The 22,184-nt window shown below is 56.4% G+C and overlaps 1 protein-coding gene across 2 annotated transcripts; it reads right to left on the reverse strand.

Moving 5' to 3' along the window:
- Positions 1 to 154: 154 nt before the first annotated feature.
- UCKL1 (uridine-cytidine kinase 1 like 1) lies at positions 155 to 22,143 on the reverse strand. 2 transcript variants are annotated; one of them, XM_050313789.1, is made up of 15 exons: positions 22,075 to 22,143; positions 14,355 to 14,548; positions 13,747 to 13,853; positions 13,373 to 13,543; positions 13,058 to 13,129; positions 11,365 to 11,554; positions 10,560 to 10,621; positions 9,258 to 9,274; positions 3,053 to 3,151; positions 2,630 to 2,723; positions 2,269 to 2,331; positions 1,832 to 1,954; positions 1,415 to 1,522; positions 1,095 to 1,251; positions 155 to 526 (listed from the first exon to the last, which is right to left on the reverse strand). In XM_050313789.1, exons 1-15 carry the CDS (start codon positions 22,122 to 22,124, stop codon positions 450 to 452), a joined length of 1,584 nt encoding a protein of 527 aa, XP_050169746.1. In that variant the 5' UTR covers positions 22,125 to 22,143; the 3' UTR covers positions 155 to 449. The 2 variants fall into 2 exon arrangements, with proteins under 2 accessions (XP_050169746.1, XP_050169745.1); XM_050313788.1 differs by lacking the exon at positions 22,075 to 22,143 and adding an exon at positions 18,139 to 18,302.
- Between the last annotated feature and the right edge of the window lie 41 nt (positions 22,144 to 22,184).

Raw genomic sequence — 22,184 nt, forward strand, 5'->3', positions numbered from 1 at the left:
CAGACAGGAGGAATTCTCTCTCTTCTGCCACCAAGTCTTTCCTTGGATCAAGAGTGTGGTATTCTCAACCTCCCACCACCCCTCTCAGGACAGTGGTCCCAGAGGGTCACAAATCCTACTGGGGGTCCATGGGAAGTGACAAAGAATGGCTCCGTTCAAGAAAACCAGAGAAAAAATTTATTATTGTCCTTTATAAAATATCTCCAATAAGTTATATAGGCAAATATTTAAATTAAAATAAATTAACTCTGCTCTATGCTGGGACACACGACTGTCCATAAAATCAAACTAGGATTTATGTTTCTTTGAAAAAATATGCCCTAGATCTCCGATGAAAGATTTGAAAAAAATATCTATGCTTGGTGAGAGGAAGGAGAAATCTGCACTGGACAGAGGGGTTAAGGTGCGGTGCTGAAGCTGCCTGGTGCCCGTGGCACCTCCACATCCAGCTAAGTGCTCAGAGCATCCTCATCGTCGCTCCAGTCGGGAGGAGCGTCTGTCCCAAAGTACCGATCACCAAAATTCCCTGTGGGGAGAGAGAGAGTCAGAGTGCAGCACTGCAGGAGCGCTGGGACCCATCCTCCTGCCTGTCCTCACCCCAGCAGGCAAGGGGACAAAAAAACCAGGTTTATCTGACAGCTTGAACAGCACGGAAACTTGAGTGGTAGCAAAACTGGAGCAGCCTGGAGGCTGGTTTAGCACCCCGTGGAAGGGTGTTTCCTGGCACAGCAGAGGTGAGGACAGAAGAACACGCTGAGCTTGTTTGGGGTGAATTTGTACAAGGTGGCAGCTTCGGGAATGAGGTGGGCACAGGGCTGCTCCAGCTGTCCCAGCCAGACCTCTCCACCTGGGGCTGGAGGAGGCTCCTGGTATGTGGAATGGCACCCACTGCTTAAAAAGGAATGGCTGCTTGGCAGCTCTCAGAGCCAGCATGTCAATCCCACCCACGTGGCAGCAGGGCCCAGGAGGGGCAGTGGGTCCCCAGGTAAAATAAGGCCAGAATTAAAATGCTGCTGACAACCAGGGCTTCACCTCTCCCCACCAGAAGCACCAGAAATCCCCTCGCCTCAGGTTATTCCTACCCCGATACTCACCAATGCCAGGGATTATCCGGAAAAGGTCATTCACCTTCTTGTCCACAGCCGTGGTGATGATCTTCACCCGGGGGAACGCATAGGCAACCGAGTGAACACCCATCTCTGCCATAAGCAGGGAGAGGAGGAAGATCTTGTCCTCTGGCACATCATGATCCTACAGGAAATGCACAGGGACAGCTCAGGGGCAGAGTCACCCCAGCCTGTGCCGTGTGCCCTGACACCATCCTTCCCACGGAGGAGCCAGTTCCGGGCACAGCCCCTCAGCTGGTGCTTTGCAGGTTGTTCTGGAACCAACCACCCTCCACCCCCCTGCGTACCAGCAGCACCCGCACTGCCATCATGGCTGCGGCGCCCGTGGAGACCGTGCAGTCCATCAGGATGACGTGGTCTTCGCTGATATCCTTCGGCAGACGCAGGTAGTGGAGCTGGGCAGAGAACACGAGAGCAGCTTAGAGGATGTGGGCGAATGGAGCAACCCGAGCACTTCTCTCGATCCCTCATTCATCTCCACCCCTGGGACCCCGGCTGTCAGCTTGGAGCCAGCGCAAACGCTCGGGCAGCAAAGCAGTCCCTGTGTGCACAAACCCGCTGGCAGAGCCCACTTGAGCAGCTTTCAAAGTACTCAACCCCTGCCAAGACCGACTCCTGTGTCACTGAAGAGCTCTCAGAAAACACCTGAGTCACCCAGCACATGCAGGTTAACACCAGATGTTCTGGGCAGCCCCAGCTTTTACCTCCGGCTCGCCCGTGTTGCAGTTGGTCTGGATGAGGATGGTGCCGATGCGGACGTCCTTGCACACCGCGCGCAGCGCCGGCTCCATGGTCTCTCCCGCTCGCAGGATGGACACCCCGGTGATCTGCAGCACACAGCCGGGGTGGTCACACGGTGGAGGAGCTGCCACCACCCCACATGGCAGCGGGGGACTCCAGTGGGTAACCCCAAAGCACATCCCTTCCAAGAGGGCTGTGCTGCTCCCAGGGCAGAGTGCCTCCCACGAGTGGCACAGTGACACTGCTGATGGCACCCTTGGTCACTGGCATGCCTGACCCAGGGCGCCAGCAGGCACCACACCCAGCCTGATGGCAGCCAGGGGGGTCCTTCCCTGTACCCACAGGGCTTCCAGTGCACCCCCATGGGGCAGGTCTCAACAGTGCTTTGGCTTCCACTTACCTGCTTCCCGCTGTACGTCCTCCCTTCGTAGTCGTGTCCCTGAGGGGTCTGGACTGTGCAACTCTACAAAAACCACATGAGAAGTGTTACCAGCAGCTCTTGCACAGCTCTCAGAGGAGCCCTGGAGTCACCCAGCCATGGGCTGGGCTGGACCCTTGGACACCAAGGCAGGACAAAGAGCTGTCACCCATGGCCACACCATTGCTTCACAGCCTCAGGGAGCCCTGGTGCTCTTTAATCCAGGGGAAAGGGCTGATCCATGAGGAAGGTTGGAGGAGCAGTGCCAGGACTGTCCTGGCTCCCCAGCAGTTTTGGGTTAGGAACTGGAGAGGAAACTCAGTATCTATAGCCCTGAACCTACCTGGAACGGGAGCAGGGAGAGCGCGTGCTCAATCAGCAACCGCATCAGCCTCTTGGAGTAGAAAATGAACTCGTCTCTGCTGGTCTCCTTGTTTCTAGAGGGAAGGGAAAGGCAATGTCAGCTGTGGACTAAAGTGTGCCCCAGGAGATGCTGGCAGAGGTCAGAGGCAGCCCCTGCCCCTCTCTGGCTCATTTGTATCATCTGAGCCTGGAACTGTGGCATTGGTTTTAAGGTAAAAAGCAGAAAAATTGTTGGCAAGACCACTGAGCACTAACTGCACAGCTCCTCGATGCAGGGACCACCACCCTCAGCCCTGTCTGTGAGGACAGACAGAAGTAGGACTGGGGAGCCCAAAGACAACTGAACCCACTCCCGTGGCAGCAGAGCCCCATCCCACCCTTGGAGCCACAGCAGGAGCTTTACCTGATGATGGTGTGCATGCCCCTCACCTGAGGGGTGCTCTTCAGCACACTGAGGGTCTGAGGAAGGGGGTGGCACTGGTGGGCAGAGGCCAGGGCGGCCCTGAAAACCAAACACAGGGTCAGAAGGTCTGGGGAAGGCTGCCCGAAGGCTGGAGCACAGCACACGGCCGGAGCCATCCTCCCAGATGTCATTGGCACACTGCAAACGCACACCGAGCCCATCCAGCTGAGCTGAGCCAGCAGCCAGCCCTGCCTGCTGCCCTGCCATGGCAAAGGGACCTGCTCCCATGAATGGGGGGCACTGGAGTTAGTGGCACCTCGCAGCCCAAGGACCTGCTGGGCAGTTGACACACGGTTCACAGAATGGTTTGGGTTGGAAGGGACTTTAAAGACCGTATTGTTCCAGCCCCTTGCCCTGGGCAGGGACACTTTCCACTAGAACAGGTTGCTCCAAGCCCTATGCAACCTGGCCTTGAACACTTCCAGGTATGGGGCAGCCACAGCTTCTCTGAAGGTGGTTGGCCCGTCTTGGTTTTCACTGGTTGGGAAGAAAGTGGAAAATAACCTCAAAACCTTTTGCTGCTCTGGAGTCTTATTTGGTGATGGATCCTGGACTCATGGGGTGAAGAGGGGTTGTTGTGATTGTCTCTGTCCTACAAGAGCCAGATATTACCAGAAATGGGACAAGCAGCCAGGCTGGCAGCACTGGCACATGGCTGGAATGTGACCATTTCAGAGAGCACCTGGACCATTCCAAATTGGGAACAGCTTCAAGACTTTATGGCTGGACAGGGATGGCTCTGTGTGACTCATTCCACATAACAAATAGGGCTGGGAGCTATTCTTGGATCAAGGGAACACCATTCCTGGGGAAGTGCACAATGGAGCCCCATTAGTCACCTCTCCCTGTGAGAGCAGCAGTAATGAGAGGAAGGACACATTTGGCTTCCACAAGGCTGGGCAGGACGGACAAGCAACTCTGTCTGGGAGGAGGGCTGGGGTCCGAAAGCCACACGTCAGATCACACACGTGCCAGCGGCTGCATCCCAGCCAGAGAGATGTTGGGGAGGTGGAGAAGAGAGCAAACGAAAGCACCGCATGATTAAGATTTCAAATCAAGCAGAAACCTGGATTAATGGCACACAGGCACACAGAGGCACGCAAGCGGAGAGGAGGACAGAGAAGATGGGCAGGCATGGAGGAGGGCAGAGCTAGGCAACTTGAGGCCTCCATCCACATAGCCATCTCTTGGTCTTGGCCAACCAACACCAAACGGGACATTCCCGAGGCCCGTGGGTACTTAAGGGCTCCTTCTTGCTTTTGCCAGCTCCAGTCCTGTGCAGCAGCCAAGAGCCCCCATGCAGGGAACGCTCCGGAGAGCCAGGACAGCTGGCAGCCCTGTGGGGAGCGTGGATGGGTCATGGTCCCATCGTGGGCTCACCCACTGCCTGCAGAGCCCATCGCTGGTTTGGGACAAGCAGCCCTCAAGGCCCCAGGCCTGCTGTCAGTGAAGCGAGCTCACCCCGTTAGTGGCTGCCCCGCGGATTAGCTGCTGTCAGAGCCGCTCCCACGCCAGGGCTGTGCTGCCAGCAGCACCCACAGCTCTGCCCCCACAGCCCTCCCTTCCCTCCTCCTGCCAGAGCTGGCCTGGGAACAGATCCTGGGGGTAAAGCCCTGTCTAAACCCCTCCCTTACCCCAGGGTGCCCACGCAGTGGGTGAGGAGGGCATGAACAGCTCCTCTGCTTTGGGCAGATGGTGCCTGCACAGGGGCTGCCTGTTTGCCTGCTTTAGGGGGGCAGAGAGGGGACCCCCAACACAGAGCCACACACCTGCTCATGGCCCCTGCTGGGTTTGCCCAGGTGACAAACTGCTGCTGCCCAAACCAGAGGAGCTGTTGGGGTCATCTTCCATCCACCAGAGCCCACCCAGGGGCACAGGAATGAGCTTGCCACTGGCACCTCTCCCCTCCATCACTGCTGGGTCTATGTCACAGCATCCTGCCATGCCAGTGCCATGGGTAGCCCCTTTCCTGCCCTGGTGTGAGCCCAGCTCCTGCTCCCTGCCACAGATACCAGTGAGTGCTCCAAGCTCCATGAGTGGTGGGAACACTGCCCCTGAACTCTGAGCTGTCAGCAAGCCCCCAGGAAGCGCTGTCAGCATTCTGTCATCGAGTTTTCTGCACCTTCCTGTGACACCCACGCAGTGCGGGGACAGGGAGGTCTGGATGCCACCCTGCTCGAAAGCCACTCAGTGCTGTGGGGGTTCCTACAGTACTTTTGGGGGGAACAGGTCCCATTTTTGGGATAAAGCTGCTCTCTCAAGTGCCTCCACCCCTGTTTGGTCCACACAGCCCCAGCAAAGCGGGACCCCACGAGCTGTCTGCCCAAGACCCCCAGCCCGGGTTAGTGAGGCAGCTCACCCTGCACAGCCCTTGCCCACTCCCCACCATTAGTGTCACAACCAAAACACTGCCATAAGCGTTTGTCTCCTCACATATCCCAGCGCAGCTTCCTCTGGTCACCCGGTGGGAGGGATGTCCAGGGGAGACAAGACAGGAGGCACGAGAGTTTAAGGGGAGAGGGACAAACAGGACATGAAACAGAGGAGAAAGCACTGTCATTAGTCAAAGGGGGAAAAAAATCCCCTAATTGATCAATGGCTCTTGGACTTGTCTGGTGCCCAGGTCATCATGGTGCAGCACCAGTGCTCCTCCCTTGGTGACCAAGTCATGTCACCGCTGCTCTCCATGGCACCGGCTCCACTGCTCCAGAGACATGGTAGGACACTGTCCCACTTCTGTCCCAGGTAATGCCACACTGCAACAGAGGCTCTTGGAGCCCAGAGGGACACAGTACCATAGAATCCTAGAATAGTTTGGGTGGGAAGGGACCTTAAAGATAACCTTCTTCCACTCTCCTTGCCATGGGCAGGTCCATTAGACCATGCTGCTCCAAGTCCTATCCAGCCTGGCCTTGAACATTTCCAGGGCTCTTGCCCAGCCCTCACCCGGGGCTCTGCTGAAATCCCAGAGCAAGTGCAGGCACTCAAAACTAGAAACCTCTGCCCAACCTGCAAAACCTTCATCCAACCTGCCCTGCTCCCAGGCAAACTGCTTGTGTGCTCACAGGGATGTCCCCCTCCTGCACGCTGAAGAGATGACCAAGCCTTGGAGAGCCTGGAAAGCCAAAAGCACCAGGAACATGGGGAGAAACCCATCTCTGAACTGAACATCACTGACCACTGGGAAGACCTTCCTTCCCCTGGGCTCACCTGGACCTGTCCTGGGCTCACCATGCCTGGAGAAGGGCTGCAGGCTGAGGGAAGAATTCAGCCCCTCTGGCAGCCACCCCACCACTGCTGTGTCAACCCCTGCCCATCCCAGGAGGGAAGGAGGGAGCGTTGATGCCTCCTGTCCCTCCCTGCCAGGCAGGACTGCGACGGAACATCCAGACGGGCAGCCATGAGCACGTCAAGAAAAACGTCTTATTTTGGAAACATTTTTTCCCCCTGAGAACAAAAGCTTTAAAGGGAAAAAAAAAGAAAACGGAAAGAAGAAGAAAGAAAGAGAGAGAGAAAGGGGTGACCATCTCCCAGGAAGGCTTCAGGAAGCATCCTCAGCTCTTTGTGGAACATGCTATCGAGCAGGAAGCAGACAAGAGACATCCAGCTACAAAGGAGCTGATGCAGTCAAGGCATTTCAAACACGTACACGGCTGCCTTTCAGGGCTGACATTTCAAACAAGGGCTATTAAACTGCGCCACGGGTTGATATTTAAAGACACAATTGGCAAAGGGCACGCCAAGCTGATCGGGACCTTGGGGGTGGGGAATATTGATTGGCGAGGGGAATCGGCTGGAAAGAGTGCTGGATCTGGGAACAGGGCTGGATGCTGAGAGCGTGGCAGGAGGGATGGAGAGCAGGCTGGTCTGGGAGCCCTGTGCCTTGGTGGGCATGGGCTGGCTGTTCCAACTCCTGCTACCAGGCTGCAGGAGAAACACCCACCTGGGCACGGATAGAATGGGAGTGCTGGTATGGAATTACATCTCCAGCACATGCACCGTTCCACAGGGGAAGCTGGACAAGAAATATCCCAGCAGCAAGGATGCTAAGGTCTGACCTGTTCTCTGGGGGAATAACTGGGAAGGCAGTGAAACTCTTCAGCAGCCAGCAGTTATAGGATGAAAACACGCATTGTAGGTCCAAGGAAGGCACCATTTCCTTTAAACTCCCCAGAATTCACCCATCTGATCAGGGAAGAGCACTCCCTGCCTGTCCCAGCCAGCCCCTCGGTCAGAAAAAGCAGCCCTGGAGCACAGCCTCCAGAAGAACCTCGGACTGGGGCCAGATCTGAGCATCCAGGTTTTATCCTGCCAGCACAAAGCCCTCCCTGTGTCCCCACCGCCAGCAAACAGTGGTGACATCAGAACAACAACCCTGACATTTAGAAGAAGCCATTCCAGACAAGAGGATGGGGAATTGTTTGTGATGAAAAGCCCATATTTGCCAGGCACATCTCCCTCGTTGCGTCTCTCCATCCACCTGGTTCCTCCTGCAGAGCCACAGAGGGGCTGGGGGACACAGCAGTGCCAGGAGAGCACTGAGGCTCCAGCAGAGGAACAGATTTGGGTTTTTGCAGGAATTTTTTTCCAGATTTTATGTCAAAGGCATAAATGGAAACCACGAGCCTTAGACAGAACATAAAACCGGCTGTGGCTGTCGTGATCACAGAGGTGTTTCTGCAGGTCAGGGTTACCTTTCCAAACTTGCCATCATAAAACTACTAATACTTTATGGATACATTAAATGCCTGATTTTTAAGGTGCAGAAAAAGATCACCTGTACTGAGTGCCCCTTTGATTAAAGGGGAGACTCCCTGGAAAGAAAGGAAATTTTATGTGTGTATATGTGTATACATACATAAAAATTTTATTTATATATACATATAATTTTATATGTCTATATATATATACACACACACACATACACCCATACACACACACATTAGTGTCTTTGCTAATGTTATCCCTGCCATATTTTAAAGTAACAGATTTCTCTCCATACTAAACAGCATCTTCCCACCTGGACCTCCAGACACAGAGGGAAGCTTAGGTGTCTGTATGGAAATGTCAGGCCCCAGGGTGTTACACAACCAAAGAGACATAAAATAAAACATCCACTTGCCCTAGTCTAGAAATGACTGGCTGAAGCAGAAATAAGTAAGGCAGGGCCTCTTCCCTGTTCATCTCAGGTATTTTAAAAGCTCATTGTATGCCAAAGGTAAATTTTAGGGCTACTTGAGTTGAGCATCTCCATACAATGATGAAGATTTAAATGGAAGTCCATTTGCAATAATGCATTCCCTCTGCTTCCTACAGAAATATCTGAAAGCCTTAATGGAAGCAAGAGAGCCAAAGTCCCATCTGGAGGCACATGCTGAAGAGGTTAAGTAAATCAACATATAACATCTACCTGCAGATACCTCGAAATCAGAAATCCTGCTGGAGTTGGGCAGCAGGGTTTTCTCAGTCCTCCAGCAGTGGCTGTGCAGCCTCTGGATGCAGTGGGAAAGGGGGTACATATGCCCACATGAAACTGCTATGCTACTTGGACACTTCCAGGGATGGGGCATCCAAAGCTTCTCCGGGCAACCTGTGCCAGGGCCTCACCACCCTCACAGGGAAGAATTTCTTCCTAATATCCAATCTAAGTCTCTCTTCCTTTAGCTTACAACTCTTCCCCCTTGTCCTATCACTATCTGTCCAAGAAATACGTCACTCTCCAACAATTTTTTTTAAATTTTTAAGATGCTTTGGCTAATCTAATAATTTACATTTAATGATCTTTAATCATCGGGGATGGAGAGTTGCTCTGAAAATGGTTCAACTTAGAGGATGAAGAGAAATAAAACACAAACTCAGAGTGCAAAGCCTCCCCTCTCACAGAGACTGGGGGTCCCCAGCTACAAACCTGGCCCTGCCCCAGCTTCAGGGGTCTGCGCTCCAGCTGGTGGCACATCCCTGGGGAGCAGCCCCGTCCCTGCCAGCCCAAAGCCAAGGACAAAGGCGGCCTTTTGTCACCTTGGAGCGTGACAGGGCCGTGCACTACACGAGCTGTCAGTCCCGCTGCAGGTCAGGGTGAGGCCAAGCAGTGCCTGGCATTGGAAATGCCTCGGCTGCACAGACAGGACAGAGTGAGGGCTCTTACCTGACACTGAGTTCACGCTGCGGCAGCAACACAAAGACACAATGCAACCGGTATTAAGCATTGTCAACACCAGGGTCGTTTCAAGACAAAAAAAAAGGAAAAATAGGAATATTTTCCTGCATTCCCATGTAGCCTTTCACCCTTCTTCCCCTCCCCAGGTCTACGAAAGCCTCCCCCAAGGCAACCCCTTGCCTGGCTGGCAGTGGTACCCATGGGAGCTGCAGGGTGTGCCACAATATTCCCTGGGTGTGCCACAATATTCCCTGGTTGGATCTCAGGGGCTGGGGGGAAACAGACATTCCCCTCCCCTGGTCTGTGCCCCACAGCTGGGTGTCCTCCTCAGCCTGGTGCCAGCACCAATGCCAGGGCTCTGATCCTTCCTCCTGTGCCCGAGGGTTTAGAAACCACATTCCCAACCCCCCAGAGCTCAGTGCTGGGAATCCAGGCAATCAGCTGCTCCGGGAGGGGGAACCTGCCAAGACACCTTTGCCCAAGAGTGGTCCCTCCTGAGCAGGCATGGGAAGCAGGATGCTGTGGTGTGCCAGCTTCCATCCCAGGGCCGAGCAGCTCCTACCACCTGGGAGCTCCAAAAGACTTGAAGGAATCAAGCCCTTCACTCTCAGGTGCATCCATCTCCAGGTCACACTTCTTCCACCTCCCAGGACATCGCTCTGAGCATCTCCATGACTGAAACATCACTAAAGCTACAACTGTGGGGCAGGAGGAGGCTGTGCTGCTTGGGGACAGCAACACACAACGGCACCAGCTGATCACAGAGTCACAAACCACCAGTCAGGACTGGCCCGGGACACACAGGAGAAGACTTGTTAAAGCCAGTGGTGGGGAAGTGATGGAGCATGTGCCTGGATCAGGGCTCGAACACTGATGAGACTCTGGGTTTTGAAACCCAGGGCCTGCACTCAACACAGACGTGAAAAAGTGGGCTCCTGACTGGAAAGACTGTGCAGTAGTGTCTGCATGGGGGGAGGGGGAAAAGAAAAGCCCAAGAGCTGAAGCAGTGGAGGGTTTGGGGCGATGCTGCCCCAGGAGGGCTGCAGGCAAGGGGGTACATCCCTTGGATCACAGAAGGATGGTTGATTTGTCCCCTGATGACGTGCTCTCCCAGGTAGGGAAGGAATCTGGAGTGAGGGAGAGGGCTGGGAGGAGCTCACAGGGACTCCCACACCTGGAGCACAAAGGAAGCCAGGCCATTCCCACCCGGGCACCCAGAGCATGGCTCCCTGCAACGCCACCACTGCCAGGCAAGGCTGAGAACCTCCCTCTCCACCCGGCAGCTCTTACCTCTTCCAGCTGGCTGTGGACATGCTGAACAATCAGGTCGATGGCCACGGTGTTTCCACTCCCTGGAGTGAACCAAAAGCAGCAGAATTACAGAATCACAGAATTGTGAAGGTTGGAAAAGCTCTCAGAGATCACCGAGTCCAACCGCTCCCCCAGCACTGCCAAGCCAGCCACTAAGCTATGTCCCCAAGTGCCACATCTACACATCTTTTAAATCCCTCCAGGGATGGTGACTCCACCACTGCCCTGGGAAGCCTGTGCCGGGGCTTGACAGCCCTTTTGGTGATGAAATTTTCCCTGATACCCAATCTGAACCTCCTCTGCTCCAACTTGAGGCCCTTTCCTTTTGTCCTGTCACTTAATACCAGAGAAAAGGAGTCACCCTGATCAGGACCAGTTTTCTTCCATGTTTCTTCCTCAAATTCCCCACTGTGCTCAAAACCACACAGTACCCCTGCTTCCCCAAAGAGGCCTTTCCTGCCAAAGCAGGAGACATTCCTGCTTTTATTAAACCCTTATTCAATAATCTGTTACCGGGTATGTGCAAGTCACCTCCAGCTCTTCAGTCACTGAGCTGCCAGGACGTGGCAGGGCAGGGGGTGGCTGAGGGAAAAGCACAGACTTTCCCCATGGAACCTGCACTGGGCCAGTGCTTGGAGACACTCGGCTGGAGGGACCTTTGCTTTGGTATGGGACAGCCACCCTGTCCCCACCAGCTGGAGGGAGGGGGACTGGCCAGCAGAGCTGAGGGCAGAGGGACGGGGTCTCTGAGGGACTGCCCTTCAGGCCAGCCCTGGGCAGGCACCTCGGGGGACGACGATGTCCGCGAGGCGCATGGTGGGCTGGATGTACTGGTCGAAGGCGGGCTTGACAAACTTGTTGTACTGTTTGATGACACCCTCGATGTCCCGGCCGCGCTCGCTGATGTCCCTGCGCAGGCGGCGCACCAGGCGGATGTCCGAGTCCGTGTCCACAAAGATCTTCAGATCCAGGAGCTGAAGTGGGAAGGGAGGGAACAAACCACACCGGGTCAGGTGTGTGACAATCCACCTTCCTACCGCGCTCAGCACACCTCCCGGCTCTGCTCTGCTCCAGCGTTGCAGGAGCTTTTCCTTGGAACCTGCCTGGTGCTGCAGCGAGTCCCCTGCTGCCACCTGTCTGTTACTCTTGTGCCCTCTGAGACCTGTCCTGCTCCAAACCCTGTCCCCTCTACCAACCAGCTCCAACACATTGGCTGGATGTTATTTAGGAGCAAGGAGACAAAAGGAGTTACTGCCCACAACACTGACCAACAGGATCCACCCAGGAGCACTGGCTCCTTAATCATAGAATCCTGGGATGGTTTAGGTTGGAAGGAACTTTAAAGATCATCTCATTCCAAGCCCCTTCTATAGGCAGGGAATTAACACTGGAAAGTTGCCCAGCACAGCTGGGCAGCTCATGAATCTGCCCTTAATTGCAAGAGGCAGGAGCAGGGATGCTGAGGAAAGTCTCCTGGGGGATTGACTCAGCTGTCCACTGGAGGTCATCCTTGCTCCAGGAAAGTGCAACCCAAGTGCTTGCTTGGCAGGGGAGGGAACTTTTTAGACAGAGCTTGGCTAAGTCTGTGCATGGCTCACTGCCTGATGGAGCATTTGTCAGGGCTGTGAAGATGCTCTGAGGGCTGGAGCACCTCTGCTATGGAAACAAGCTGAGAGCTGGGGCTGTTCGGTCTGGAGAAGAGAAGGCTCTGAGGAGACCTTCGAGATCTTTCCATTGCCTAAAGAGGCTTCAAGAGAGTTGAAGAGGGAGTTTGGACAAGGGCCCAGAGTGACAGGACAAGGGGGAATGGCTTCAAAGTGACAGAAGGCAGGGTTAGATTAGAGATTAGGAGGAAATTCTTCTCCATGAGGGTGGTGAGATGCTGACACAGGTTGCCCAGAGAAGCTGTGACTGCCTCATGCTTGGAAGTGTTCAAGGTCAGGTTGGATGGGGCTTGGAGCAACCTGGTGAAAGGTGTCTTCTGTCTATGGCGAGGGGTGGGACTGGATGTTCCTTTAAGGTTCCTTCCAACCTAAACCACTCTGTGATTCTGTGATGTGTCCAAATAATTCCCAAGAAAGCCTGAACTGCTGGATGAGTCGGTGCTAGCAACACTGGGTTTGTGCACTAGAAGTTCAGCAGACTTTGCCTCTGGCTATGCAAGCTGCAGCAGTGTGGAGGTGAGCTATTTCCAGTTGTATTTATGCACCAGCACTGCCAGGAACCAGGTCACCACTCAGCACAGCTCCTGGTTCCTGGGCACAAATGGCTGAGATCGAGGTATTCGCTGAAATGTTTGACCTCTGCCAGGGCTCTTCCCCTGCTGCTGCAGAGTCAAAGCCTGTTTCTCCTGCACAGGGAAGTGCTGCAACAGCTGGTGTAACCTGGAAGGGGAGGTCACCTCCCTTCTGCTGGACCTCAGGAGAAAGCATCCTCCCACCACCTCCTGCCAGAACTGCTTAGAAACCCCTCCTCACCTTCAGGAGCTCCTTGTCTGCGAATGCCATGATGCCTTCAAAGATAATCACATTGGCGCCATAAAGGGTTTTCTGTGGAGTCAAAATGGATGTGGTTAAGCCCAGAACATCTGTTCAGAGATGCCTCATCCCAGAGCTGTGGGTTGTGAGTGACTGCAACAGCTCACCCAAAAATGCATCCTGAGCCAGGCACAGAGCAGAGGGCGACAGCGCAAATCTGAGTGCCAAGGGCAGGGGTTGGAAGGGTCCAGTTGGCTCCCTCCCCCTGCCTTGGCCATCCCCCCACCTCGTCCCACCCCCCTCAGGGTCCCATACCCATTCCTTCTTCCGGCTGTGGGTGGTGAAGTCGTAGATGGGGATCTTGACACTCTTGCCTTGCTTCAGCTTCTTGAGGGTGGCGATGATGAGGTCAAAGTCAAAGGCGTCGGGGTGGTCAAAGTTGAAGTCGTTGCTGGCTGCCTGCTCCTGCTGCTGCTTGGTCAGCACCTGCCACAGAGTAGAGCTTGGGGCACGTGGCTGTGCAGTTCCCTGCCCAGTGCCGTGCCCAGTCACCTCTTCCCTTGAACACTTCCAGGGATGGGGCAGCCACAGTTTCTCTGGGCAACCTGTGCCAGTGCCCCACCACCCGAGGGTTATGCCAAGGGCCGCGGCAGCCTCAAGAGCCTGGCCAGGGCCACGAGCAGCCTCACCTTGTAGAAGGAGTCCATGGACAGCAGAACCACCCATGGCACATCAAGAGCCTCAATGATCATGGTGGCCACCGTGGTCTTCCCAGAGGCGCTGCCTCCTCCCAGGCCTGCCAGGGAAAAGGGAATGGAGTCATCAACTCCGGGCACAGCCTTTCCCACCCCAGGCTGGAGCCCAGGTCCTGCTACTGTTGCACTAAGCTGGAGGAACCTTAAAAAAGGGAAATCATAGGCACTCCAGGAGATTATCCTCGAAAAAGTCAAGTGGCATGTACTGGAACTGCCAGCAACATGCCCAGCAAAGGCTGGGAAACCCTTCACTACATGGTTGTGTAACACGGTGAGAGCTGGCATGGGAACCAGCCCAGACTAAATCCCTGGGAACTCGTGACAGCCCAGGCAACAGGAGTTGAGGGAACAACAAAGACTCTGGTCTGCTACAGTCTATCAGCCCCTCTGCAGACTCTTGGGTTCAGCCCACCCAGTCAGTGCTGGACTAACCACGGGGACTCTCCCTGCTCCTGTTCGGGCTAGAGCCAACCCCAAGATCTCCTGGAGAGCCACAGGGCAGGTGGCAGCGATGCTGCCTGGGCAGTGTGGAGGTGTCCTACCTATGACGAAGGCCTCCTTGGACTGCGTCCCGTGCTCGTTGTACCACGGCGGCCGGCCCGCTGTGTAGATGGTCCTCTTGCTGGTGCGCAGCAGTGGGGGCTCAGACTTGCACTGGCTGGTGGTTCGCTTGCGGGGGGGCTTGGTGGAGCCCACCGTGGGATACAGGCGGTCCAGGGATTCAGCGCTGCTGTTACTGGGGACGGCGAGAGGAGGCAGCGCAGTTACCGGGAGCGGGGAAGGAGAAGTGTTCCCAGTGTGTGGGAGTGGCGTCCCGAGGGGATCCCACGCCATATGGATGAGGGATGCAATGGAAGAGGGGGAGAGGCAGGCACAGCCCTGCTGCAGCACTACCAGCACCCACACCTCTGTGACCTCAGGCCATGGCCAGCACAGAGGAATTCTTACACACGAGCAGCTTTAACCTGGAACAGGCGCAACGCAAACGTCCCTCCCTAAAATCCTGCTGCTTGCAGAAGGTCTGTGTGAACTAAACCCCCCAGTGAGCTCTCAAAGCACGGAGGGGTGTGTTACAGGGGGCAACAACCCCTCCTGATGTGCCAAGGGACCTTTCTTGGGGATAGAAGTCAAACACACAGGCTACAGCTAAACTGTCCTCATCCTCCCACCACCAGTTCCATTTCTCTTCCCACTCTGAGCACTGCACTCCCACTCAAGCTCTAGTTCTCCCCCTCCTTTGTCCTGAAGCCCCTGGGGCCAAGCCTGTGAGCTGGGCAGAGCCAGGCAGTGGGAATGCCAAGATGCTGGCATCAGCTTTGCCTTGGGAGCTGGGCGAGCTCCGAGCTCACCCGGAGCCGTGGAGCAGCTGAACGCCTCTTTCTTATCTCCCCTCCCACTGCAGCCCCGGGGAGGGAGAGGAACAACACACCCTCCTGAACCCTTTCCAGCTTGGCAGCGGGAGAGCAGTGGCTGGGAAATGATAAGTGGCCTCTGGCCAGGAGATAAGCTACAGCCACTGCCCAGCCAGCGTGGGCACAGGGAGGATTATTTATACCAGTGCCCTCTCCTCCCTGCTCCTGCTCCACCACCTCAGAGGGATGTCTGCCTGCTGGGAGAAGGTGCAAAGGGCTCCTCCCTGCTTGGGCTGCTCTTCTCCCCAGCCATGACTGGGCTGGAAGGGAAACCAAGAGATCTCAGCACCAATGGCTCCAAACCAGCCCTATTTGGTACAGCTCAGCCGAGCCAGGGGGGCATTGCTGCCACTCTGTTATGGTTTGCTTTTGAAAGGGCTTAAACTGCAGGGCTTTACAGATTTTGGGTTGATTTTAAGCTGTTTCGGTATGAAGGTTAATTCCCTTCACCCCCTGAGCCCCTTTTAGAACAATTTTAGATAAAGATCAAAATTTCAGACCCGCCATCTGTGCGTGAAGTCACACAGCAAACCTCCCAGGCAGAGTGGAGATGGCCCTGGCAAACCCCCTGGGCATGGCAGGATCCCCCCAGGAAACCATCCCTACCTCCTGCACCGGCACATCCCTGCAGAGTGGGCAAGGAGACAGGGATTTTGCTTGACTTTGCTGAACTCTTGCTAACAAAAGGCAGGTTGTAGCCCTTGCCCCTGCACCAGGACCTCTCCCACCGATGCCCACCTGAAGGTGTGAACCCACAGAGTGCCCCACAGGAGCCTCAAGCCTTCAACACCCCATCCCTTGCCGGAGCCCATCGGCACACACAGCCAGCTCCAAGTGGGTTCCGGCTCAACCAGGAGCCACGAGCACTCCAACTATCACGTTTAAAAACCAACCTCAGGAAGTGAGACCATCAGGAAACCTTCTGGGGTAATCGCCAAAATGGTTCTGTCCGCCAAGAGCAGCAAACCCAGATGGGATAGATGGGTCTCCCCTCCCACTGGTGCTATTCCCAGGGTGGGGCCGACAGCAGCTGGTGGTGCCGGTGCACGAACAAAGTCATTTTGGCTTGATAAAAGCAGAGATGACAAACCCCCAGTTGTTTACCAGAAAAATAAAGTGGTTCCTTTCACCCGCATCCCAGTCCCTCTCCTGGGACCGTGGTTACTCCAGAGCCCTGCCACTGGCGCTGCACCGCGGGCTGCTCGGCTGCTTTTCCTCTGGGAATGCACGCCGGTCTCCACGAGACAGGCGAGCCTGTCGGGATGCTCTGCTCCCTGGTGCCACACAGTGCCAAGCTCTGCTGTGCCAGCTCGCAGATCCCCACCTAGGCCATCATTCCCAAAGTGACTCAGAGCTGGGCAAAGCTCTGTTTTTCAGAGCAAGGCTGACCTCTGCTACCGGTGCCTCTGACCAGCATCCACATCATCCAGCTCCTGGCAGGGACGGGGAGGTTTGGACATGGACGGCTCTGGCAGTGCCAGAATTACTGGCAATGGCCACAGCTCCATCCTGCTTTCCCAAGTGCCACCCCTCCTCTCCGCTCTCCTGCGTGCCCACAGCACACCCAGGGTGCTGGCACAGAGGGGACATTCCTCTGGGATGCAGGGACGTGCACCTCCAGGAGAGGAGCAGAGCCATCCTCCCCCTGCACGCACCTGGGGCTGCTCTGGGATGCAGCACTTGACTCCTGTTCCAAAAGTCAGTGCTTTGCCTCGTCTCATCCAAATATTTCTGGGCTTTCACCAAAATTCTGCACAGTTCTATCGATATCACCTACACTGCTGGTGCCTGTATAGGAGGCAGATATTCTACACCTCTCAAATCCACCTTTCCCATGATTTATGTGGGAGAAGGAGGGCTGTGGGGCGGTCTGCAGGGCTGTCCCAGAGCTCCCCAAAGGTCATGCCTTTTCTCCTAATGTTACACTTCAAGATTTGTAGATGTTTTCCATGTCTGCCTTTGCCAGAAAGGGGATCTTCCTAGCTCCAAAGGGATGGTTGATCCAAGCCATCTCTGCTGGCCGTTCTTCCCTATCCCTCTTCAAAAATTCCCTGTAGCAGTGATAAAGACCCTGCAATATCCCGACCTGCAGAGCCCTGAGAGAATGAGACTCTGTTTTGCTGGAGTCCATGCCATTCCTTGTCCCACACAGACCCTCTTCAGGGCTGTGGATCACTGGGGTTCAGCAGCTCAGTGCCACAACCAGGAAACACTCTGGTTTGGTATCCCCTTTCCTGCCAAGCCTACCTGTCCCCAGCTTTTGGGGATGCTTTGCCTTCCCTGCAGCTGGTGCATCCTCGTTGGAGCCTCCTCGAGGGGGTGTGGGGTGTCTGCTCCCCACAAGGGCTCTCCAGCCCTGCTGCCGTGCCAGCATTAATGAAGGAAGCATTCTGTTCCTGCTTAGTCCAAGCATGGATTTGCTGAGGTGTGAGGGCCATCCCTCTCCTTCCCCACTGCACTCCCATCCCCAGGCTCTGCATTCCACTGCCTTCTCAGCCCTCTGACCACCCTGGATCCGTGCTGGATCGGGTCAGGAAAGGCAGCAGATCCCAGCAGTGCCCACAGCAGCAAGGAAAGATGGCACAGCCCCAAACCTGAACTTGGCAGTGGACAGGGGAGCATGTCCTGGGCTCTGTGCCCCGTAAACAACCCACCAACCGAGCTCCCAGCCCTCGGGACCCCCCAGCAGCCCCCTGAGCCTGCCGAGGCGCCGGGCTGGCCGCAGCCGTGTCCCATGGGAGGTTGATCTTTTCCAGGCTGCTGCCTGCGCTCTCTAGAGCTCTCTAGAGCCCTCAGCTGTCTAGGAGATAGGAATTGGAGCTGGGGGACCGGGACTGGGGCCACCGAGGGTTCGCTCCAGCACGCAAACAGGTGAAAACCAGTAAATCCCACCCAAAAACGAGGTAAAACTCACCCGCCATCCGGCCCAAGGGCCCAGCAGCCTGAGATGCGGACGCTGGAGAAGGCTGGGGGGCTGCTCATCTCCCCCTGCCGCCGAGCTGGGGGTGGTCCTGGACAGAGGGTGTCACCCCCTGTCCCTGCCTGCACCTCGGCTCCTGTCCCCAACCTCTGGCACTACCAGGGCGGGAAGGCAGCCGGGCGAGCCTCGGGACTCGGAGCCATGCACGGAGCGTCCCCCTGGCACGGGGACTGCGGGGTCCCGAGGGGTCGGGTCGACACAGACCCCCCGCAGATCCGGGGGGCTGGAAGATGGAGGCAGGAGAAGCGAGCAGAGCCGGGGGAGTGTCTGCGTCTGGGAGCTGCGCGGCGGTCAGCAGCATAAGAGGATAGCTTAACCTCCAGATTACGTTCATTACCTGATATTAATAGCACTGGCTTGATTAAAAAAAAAAAGCAAAGCGGGGGGGTCGGGGGTGAAGTGACACCTCCCCTCACCGCCCCCGGCACACGCAATAAACACCGGCCCCCGGCGCCTCTGCTCCCCAGGACCGGGGGTGTCCCACCGCCCTGGACGAGGGGGCTCAGCAGGGAGGGCACCTGGTAAGTGACATCCACATCCACGGGCACTGCTGAGTCCCCAGTGGGCTCCGGACGCTGGTGGGGAGGGGTCTGCAGGGGGGCAGGAGGGGATGGCCCCAGGGCAGGGGTGGAGGGGGTTCCCAGCCAGCACGTCACATGCAGCTGGTGGAGCAGCTGGGGCTCAGGGCCAGGGGGCTGCTGGCTGTGCCGGGCTTTTCGGTGTAGGACTCACCCTCCTCCCTGAGCTCCCATCGGTGGGGGTCCGGCTGTGAGTCCCCCACCCCCAGTCACTCAGCTCCCCAAGAGCTGCCCCTCACTGTCCCCTCAGCCCTGGAGTAAACAAGTGGGTGAAACTCAACACCCGGAGCCGTGGGTGGCTAAGAATAACGTCCTGCTGGCTGCTGAGCCTGGCTATCCGCTCCTTCAGCACCCCCTGCCAGCTGACCCTTGCCCCCACCCTGGGCCTGCCAGCTCCTCTGCCAGCGTCAGGCTCACCACGGAGGGCAGGGAGCTTGGGCATCCTGTGGGAAGCCAGGCAGGAGCTGATGGGCAGGACATGGGCCAAGGGTGGGAGATGTTGGGCACCACGGCATGGGGATCCCAGCTGGCCCTGGGGTAGAGGGGCTAGGGCAGAGCAGCCCCCACTCCACAGCCCCTGGCTGCTGAGGAGGGAAGAAGGTGGCAGAGGACACCTTGAGGGCTCTGCCAGGGACACAGAACATCCCAGTGATGTTCCATGGTCACTGAGTGAGACTCCAGACTCCTGAGATGGGAGCTTGGCCTCTGAGCTGAGGGGGTCCAGGGTGGGTACTCCCTCCTGCTCAGCACCAACACCTGGAGATGGGCCCCTCCTCCACCTTCTGGAGCCACCAGGGCTATTCCAGAGGCAGGGGGCACACACTGCATCCCGGTGTCCTCAGCAAACCCCTCCTGAACATGGGGGGCACCAGCCCCCTCCTGCTCCTGCTCACCAACAGGACCTGCAGAGGAGACCATCACCCTGAAAGATAGAAACCTGATGGGAACCAGGAATGAGGGGCTGGTCCTGAGGCAAGGGACAGGGACAGGAGGGTTTTGGGGTAACCTGTCCCCAGCGGGAGCTGCAGCTGCTGCCCCGACATCAGGGAAATGAGCGATGATCAAAGGAACTTTTCCACCTCTGATCTCTGCCCGGACTCTCCTCTTGCTGTAAAAGCTCTCTCAGAAGTTTAAAAATAAAATCCTCTTCCGGAGCCACTTCTGTTCCTTCTCATTAAAGAAGCAAAAAAGCAAAGGGACGCAGGACACGGCGCGAGGAGCCCTCGCCCAGGGATATTGTTCCTTATCGCACGCTCCTGCTGCCACTTTTCCTGCCTTTGTTAAAATGTCCGAGGGAGAGGAGCAATTCTCCCAGCATCCCACTCCACACCCCTGCCAGATTCCCAGGTGGGACTGGAATTGCCCACACTGGCTCCAAACCTCAGCAGTGACAGAGCCTTCCTCCTGGCACACGTTCCTCTGCAAACCTCCTCTGCTTCCCAAGTCCCTTCACAGTTGCTGAGCTCTCACGCAGGCCAAAAGTCCTGGGGTTTGGCCTTTTTTCCTTCTAGATGATTTTTAAGCACAAATCCCTCCTCTAATCACAGTCTCCAGGAGCTGGACTTAAAATGGTGAGGAAGAGGAAACCAGGTACAAAGGCCAGGACCCCCTTTCCCTCCCAGGGATGGGTTTCCCATAGGATTTAAAGATGGAAGCTGGATTGCATGTGGCTTTTCCTGGTTTGGTCATGCATATTGTCACTGGATAGGTGGAAGAGATGTGGACACACCATGCCTGGGAGAGGGTCCTGCTCCCAGATCCACCCCCTGTGAGCAGCACCTGCAGGAGCGTTGGAGGCCAAACCTGCTTCCTCCATCACTGAGCTGGGCTTTGTTGGGCTGGATCTGTGTGTGACAGCCCTTGGATGGGCCTTGCCTGTCCAGGGAACCATCCCAGGGGATGAAGCAACCCGCCCACGTGATGCAGAAACCCACCCAAGGGATGGAGGAAACCATCCAAAGGATGGAATAACAAGTCCAGTGGATGGAGAAACCTGCCCGTGGGATGGAGGAGCCTGCCCAGAGGATGGAGGGACTCACACAAGGGATGGAGGAGCCTGCTCAGGGGATGGAGGAACCTGGCTGCCACCCCACTGCCAGTGGGGATCCAGGGGCACCAAGACACTGCCTGGCAGTCCCGCCGTGCCGTGCCCGTGCCGTGCCCTATCCACGCACATCCTGCCAACCCATCGAACGTCACTCCCGCTTTACCCGGCCTCGTACCAACCTCTGCCCTGGCCAGAGCCACCCAGAGCCAGATGGTTCATCCCAGCAGCTCCACACACACACACACGCTGCCTTCCAGCTCCATTATGGCCTCTGCTCCCTCACCACAAAAGGACAAACATTTCCCTCTTCAAACCCAATTATCCGCTGCTATTTATACCGAGCGGGAGCCGCGGTGGAAGGGGCTCTGTTACACAACCCGGTTACTCATCCCTTGCTCGGTCGGCGCAACTCGGGGAGGCTCCTTCTTCTCATCCTCATCCTCATCCTCCTCCTCATCCTCATCCTCATCCTCCCTGCTACCCACTGCTGACTCACAGGAAAGGCACAGGTAGCGGATTTAGCTCCTGGAACATGCGGGATGGTTTGGCACTCACTCTGGGGTCAGTCGGCCAGTGGGGTGGGGTGTTGGTACCCTACAACCAGGGATGCAGGGATGCTCCATCCCTATAAGCTTTGCCACATCACCAGCCCTCCCAGTGATGCTCCAAATCCAATTCCAAGACGTTTGATGTTTGGGAGTAGTCACTCTCCTCAATCCCTGAGGATTGAGCTGGAAAAGGGGTAGCCGGAAAAGGGGGTGGACGATGGAGGGAAAACACGAGTGTGTGTGTGTGTCAAAATCGCCCTGCATGGGGGTTTTGGGTGTAAAAGTTTAGGTTGTCCCACTCCTTGTGCTTGATGGAGCAGATGCATGTACCAGCAAGCCTAGAAAATGGGAGCTGTGGTTTATCTGCTGGGAAATTAGGGGAAAAACCACAAAACAAGGGAAATAAGGAGAAAGGTGACAACGCGAAGGGGAAAAAAGGGGGGATGAAAATAAACAAGGGATAAGGCGGGGGTGGGAAAAAACAGCGGATAAACGGTTGGTTGGTGGGAAAGGCGAAGGGTTTTAACGCAGCGATGGTCTCGGGGAGGCCCCACTCGCGGAAGTGGCATCGTGGGGGACGGGACCGGCACCGCAACGCCCCGGACGCGGCGGGAACGGGAACCGGCGGCTGCGGGGCGTTGCGGTGCCGGTCCCGTCCCGGAGGGGCTATCCCGGGGAAAAGAACGCGGGCTCTTACCTGTCGTGCGGTTCCACCGGAGCCCCCTCGGGCACCGGGGCCGCGGCCATGGTGCTGCGGGGAGAGGCGGGAGCGGCGGGGGCGGCGCTGGCGCGGGGATCCCCGGGAAT

This window comes from Myiozetetes cayanensis, unplaced genomic scaffold, assembly GCF_022539395.1.
Source record: "Myiozetetes cayanensis isolate MyiCay16 unplaced genomic scaffold, myiCay2020 scf19, whole genome shotgun sequence".
Classification (NCBI taxonomy): domain Eukaryota; kingdom Metazoa; phylum Chordata; class Aves; order Passeriformes; family Tyrannidae; genus Myiozetetes; species Myiozetetes cayanensis.